Source organism: Vigna unguiculata, chromosome 5, assembly GCF_037176805.1.
Source record: "Vigna unguiculata cultivar grain cowpea cultivar isolate G323 ecotype 2 chromosome 5, ASM3717680v1, whole genome shotgun sequence".
NCBI classification, from domain to species: domain Eukaryota; kingdom Viridiplantae; phylum Streptophyta; class Magnoliopsida; order Fabales; family Fabaceae; genus Vigna; species Vigna unguiculata.
This window is the reverse complement of record NC_140796.1, coordinates 6,520,402-6,526,191: the sequence shown is the minus strand read 5'-3', so window position 1 is coordinate 6,526,191 and position 5,790 is coordinate 6,520,402. Positions and strand designations below refer to the sequence as shown.

Genomic DNA, 5,790 nt, shown 5'->3' with positions numbered 1-5,790 from the left:
CAAAGCATTAATAATTGAAAAATTAACATGTAAAAGTCATACTAATATATAATAATTTTTTACAGATCAGTGTTTTAAAATTTTGGCCATAAAAATACATAGAAAGAAGAAAAAAGTTCCATAAAGAATGATTTTATCACATTTTTATATCTAAAAAATAAATAGAAGTTAATTAAATTGAGAAAATTTGGGTTATAAAAGGTGTTCAACACTTTGTCTCTTTTGTACAACCTATCATCTCTAATAGATCACCAAAACTCACTCTCTTCCTCACTCCAAAACTTCATATTTCTTTCTCTTTCTCTCTCTCTTTCGCTAAGTGATGGCTTTGAATCCAAGAAAAGCATCAAGTTCAAAAGCCATGGCTGATGCAGCATCATGGTTGTGTGCATGTTTTCTTGTGACCCTCATATTGCTGTGCATATTCAGTGACAGTTCTGTTGTTGGGGAGGATGATGAAGGGAAGCTGAGGGGTAAACGAGTGTTGTCGAAGGCTTGTGATGAAATCTATGTGGTTGGAGAAGGAGAAACACTTCACACAATCAGTGATAAATGTGGTGATCCCTTCATAGTGGAAAAAAACCCTCACATCCATGACCCTGATGATGTTTTCCCAGGCCTTGTTATCAAGATCACACCCTCACACAACAATTGAAATTTTCAATTCCTACACATCTATCTATATATATGCATGTATCTATCTATTTACTTCCATATATACAACAAAGAAAAGAAAACAAATTCCTTATTTTGACACCTTTATAATGTTTTTGTTGTAGTTTTCGTTAGCTTGTTGTATACTGCACTGTGATTAACAGGAAGAAAATGTCTTATATATAGTACTAGGTTTGGATTGTATTCATCTTCTGTATATGTCAGTGTGAATTTAGTCTTCCGTACTTTGTGAAAACACGTATATACTTAGCAGAAGGTTTTGTTTTTGGGTGATAATATAGCAGGGTTGGGTTATTTTTCTGAAGTCAAAGGTGAGAAGTTAAAATTATTCCCACCAGAAAGGAAAATATATATAGTCTAATATGTATTTTAGAGAATAGAAGGAAGAATAATAATTTTTAATTAATAATAATTATTAAATTTACTTATACGTGTATTTTATTATAATTTTAACCACTAATTTCTTATTTTATTCTTAAATGTTCTTCTTTTTATTTTTTTCACTTTAGACGAGAAAAAAAATGAAAGAAAAGGGTACTTAACCACAAGAATAATCTATCAATCTTTCTATAGTGCTTACACAAAACATATTTTTTAGATTAGAAATTTCATATATTAGTGTCAATATTAGATTGATCAAATTCAGTAACCACACATTAATATTTTAGGTAACTTATAATTTATTTGACCAAAAATAAAAAATAACTTGAAAAATCAGAGTCACAGACCAGAAAACTTCTCAAAAGGAACCTCCAAAAAGTGTTATTGTGATGGAATAATTCTAATAGGTATGGCCGCCACTGAAGTTTTGAACACTCCTCTCTTGAGACTTTTCCCCTAGCGAAGGATAATATGATAATATCATTTTTTTTTCTCTAAAATTATTAAGATTATCTGTTTGGATCCAAACTATGGAGACGTATGTTTTTTCTTTAAAACAGTGATTTTTTTCAACTTTACAAATATAAATTTTGTTGTCAAAGTAGTTCAACATCCCTTGTTAAAAATTAAGGTTGTATGGATCCATGCAGCTGGAATCGAATTAATCTATTAGGTATTTATAAAAACCACTTATAAAGGTTTTTTATTTATAATTTAAGTCTTATATATTCTAAATGTGTAGATAATTTTTATCCAGAATTTTACGGGTACAAAATATTTAAAATATATTACTATAATTATACATTTATTTTTAATTTGATAGGTTCTGTGGTTGTATTTACTAGGGATGAGAACTGAGGTGATGGGATGAATTTTATTATCTCATAACATTTTAAAAGAAAATTCATCTTTATTCATATTCAATGAGTATAATTTTTTTTTCTATCTTTTGTTAGTATATGTCCGTGTTTTAGGCTCTCACTTACTTATAAATTTTATGATTTGTTTTATGTGTAACACATCTTTTATAACATTTTCTACAAAATCAATACACAATTTCCTTTTTCATATATTTTTTTTGTTCTCTACAGGGTATTAAGAGTGTCAAACGATCCATGATTGAGAAGAGATTTTTGCACTAATTTTTCTTTCCTAAAGCCTAAAGCCTAATCCTCTTTCGCAAATTCTAAATCCTAAATCCTAAATTACAAACCCTAAGTCTCTTTTACAAATTTTTAGGCATTTCATTAGGTTTCGTTAGTTTTTCGCAGATTTCATTTTACCTTATCGCAATTTCATTTTTTGCTTTGAGACGTTTTTGGAGGTTTCGCACCATGTTCTTTATGCCATTTTAAGGTATTTGCAACCCTCTAATATTAATATGTTCGTATTATGTTTTGTTCGTTGCTTCCACGGTGCCATGGTGCAGTTCACATTTTTGTTTTGTATTAACTGAGCATATGAGATCAACTTGCCTTGAGTGAACATGTAGAATTGAGTGCATTTGCATTGTATATTACTCGTAGGGAATCAAAATGTTTGGCTCAATTTCTTATGGCCTTGCGTAATGATTTTGAAAGTTTACGTGATTCAATTGTGCATCATAGCCCTTTGCCTTTTGTTGATGATGTTGTTAATGAATTATTAGTAGAGGAAATTAGACTTGTTTCCCAATCGCAGGCCAATATATGGTTGTCATGACAGAATAAAAGTCCTGATCTCATACCTCCTTTGCAATATCATATTTTGCCAATTGAGCGTCAATCGAGTGTGTGACAGAATTATTAACCCAAATGATAATTTTATAGTTATCAGCTTTCCATACCTCTAAAGCAATATCATAATCATCATTTTTTGTATCAATCAGTTTTGCCTTAACACCTTAAATATAACCCCATATGAACTTTCCACAAAGAAAGTTTTTCATAACATAATTCTATTAGGAATAATTTTTACCCTCTAATTGCACACTAATAGACGGAATAGAATCACTTTTACAAGTTGTCATAACAAATTGAATATAAAATGAAAATGTAAATCATAACGTGGAAGCACAAACAAAACATAATACGAACCTAATATTAGAGGATTACAAATACCTTAAAATGACATAAAAAACATGGTGTGAAACCTCCCAAAACGCCTAAAAGCATAAAATGATCGGATGAAATGAAATCTGTAGAAAACTAACGAAACCTGATGAAGCGTCGAAAAATTTACTTGTGAAAAAGGCTTAGGACTTAAGGTTTAATAAAAAGAAACTACTACAAAATCTCATTCTCAATCATGAATCGTTGATACCATGTAGAAAAAAAATATGAAAAATGAGATTATATATTATTCTTTGTATAAAAATTGTTGAGGAAGTATATTATATAATACACAAAACTAATTATAAAAGTCACAAGTAAATAAGTCTAAAATATAAGCATGTTAAAACATGAGTCTATACTAAGAATATAATTTTTTATTAGAAATAAAAAAGGAGTTTACAAAATATATATATATATATATATATATATATATATATATATATATATATATGAGTGAAACAGGTAAAAAAAACTAAATAATTAATCATAACTTGCTAATATGATAATAATATGTATTATTAAAGAATATGGAAAATGTTAGTGTAACCTTCATTCACAATTCTTTAGTTTTTAGAAGTATTATCACAATTTAATTTCATCGTGTTCCGAAATTTATTTTCCGTATAAAGGATACAAAAGCATGTATAAAGATATTATTGAAATAAAACGTTGATAAAACACCGATCGAGGTATGCTTGAGTGCAAAAAGAAGGCGGCATTCTTTATTCTTCTTTAACGGGTTGGGTCATTAAAAGTAACTTGGACCAATCAAAATCTTACATAGTATATAGTGGGGTATTTCTTCATGCACCCCCATGGTTTCTTCCTGCACCTCATTGCCATTTTCTTCTGCAGCATGCAGCCTGGTGTGTTCTTCTGATCATACATTTTCTATTTCTCACATTTTCTCTACTTAGAAAAAGACAACATATCACACCATATTATAATGGAAGATATTTTTTCTCTCAAGAATGACTTCTGTAATGCTTAATCCAGAAGCAAATTCCACAATCCATAATCCAATTTTTTTTTTCTTTTTCGAAGAAATAACTTTTTCAAAACGTTTTTCTTATGAAAAAAAATAATTTTTTATGCAAAATTTAACTTCCAATTAGGTAATTTGAAATTAAGAGTACTATAACTATGAAGTCGAGTATGTTGCTATAATTTAAAGGTAGATCATATCTTGACATAGATTAAGGACACATACTTATGTCATTGTTGAAATATGGATCCACTTAGATAAAAGACAAGCAACATAACAATTAAGGGTAAGTAACATATTAAGCAAAACCCTAAAATGACCTAGTCATACATATCCAGGCTCAACAATTTGCATCTATCTAGGTAGTATAATAATACTATTCACAAGGTAAGAACGTATCTCACTTTGTTACAACCATACTATTTATTGCAGTAACTAACTTGAGCGACAAAGTGTCTTTATAGGCACCCCACATCGAGAACTCTAAGCTATCATTGGAAGAGGACACCATGACAACACCAGTGCAGAAAGGGCCTTTGGCAGCGGTTGTTTTCAATATTCTGCACCGGTTCGGGAACCGAAGCATATTGGGGCGAGGCCAAAAGGTCATAGCTTTTTGCCTCGGTTAAGAACCGAAGCCATAGAGTCCCCTTTTGCCTCGGTTTTACGTTCCACCCGAGGCCATATGGGCTTCTTTTTTTTTTTTTTTAATTTGATACCCCTTTGGCCTCGGTTTTGGGTACACCCGAGGCCATATGGGCTTCTTTTTTTTAAATCTGGCCAATCATACATTGCCACATCATCATCTCCTCCATCCTTCTCGCCGGCAGCCACCACTAGTCACGACCACCACGCACCTGCACAAGCCACATCGTCGGACCACCATCAGCCTCGCACTGCAGCGTCAACGTCGCAAGCAACCACCGTTCGTGAGCAGCACCTCCATCTTCTCTCCACGCACCACTACACTGCAACAGCGCCTCTATACTCGCGCACCAGCAGCCACCAGAGGAGAAGAGAAGCTCCGCCACCATAGCCACCGCACCTGCAACGCACAACAGCGACGAGCAACACCATGAACGAACCTCCACAAATCAGCACCACGCACCAGCATCTTCGTTGCCGCAACGCCATCCCTGCACTAGAAACGAAACAACACCGCTCTTGAAGTCGCTCACTACAAAAAAAGCCATGAAAGCTCCAGGAAACCTGATGTCGTCAGCCATTGTCACTGGACCGCCATGAACGCGTGTGAACCAGATTCATTGCAGCACCAAATCCATTACAGCACCAGATTCGAACCTGCATAACGTTCCTGCATCAAATCAAAATGGAACACCCTTGCCAGAAGTCCCAACGATAGAAACCACAATAGAGAGAGAGAGCACGCGAGAGAGAGAGCGCGCGAGAGAGAGAGCGCGCGAGAGAGAGACACAAAATGGTGGCCGGAGGAGGAGGTCGCGTGGTGGTTGCACTAGCCGGAAGGTGTGGTGCAGCGGAGAGAGGCAGCAGAGAGAGAGAGAGAGAGAGAGAGTTGCAGAGGCTGGCGCGGGGAGAAAGAAGAGGGTTCACGATTTTCGAACTCTAAATAAACCCTATAGCTTCGGTTGTTAGAAGAACCGAAGCCATTGACCCTTTTTGGCACCGGTTCTCCTT

At 34.0% G+C, this 5,790-nt stretch overlaps 1 protein-coding gene across 1 annotated transcript; it reads left to right on the top strand.

The window, feature by feature from the left end:
- The first annotated feature begins 230 nt into the window (after positions 1–230).
- On the top strand, positions 231–871 carry LOC114183128 (uncharacterized). Its single transcript, XM_028070023.2, has one exon. It carries the CDS (start codon positions 323–325, stop codon positions 653–655), a length of 333 nt encoding a protein of 110 aa, XP_027925824.1. The 5' UTR covers positions 231–322; the 3' UTR covers positions 656–871.
- The last annotated feature ends 4,919 nt before the right edge of the window (positions 872–5,790 follow it).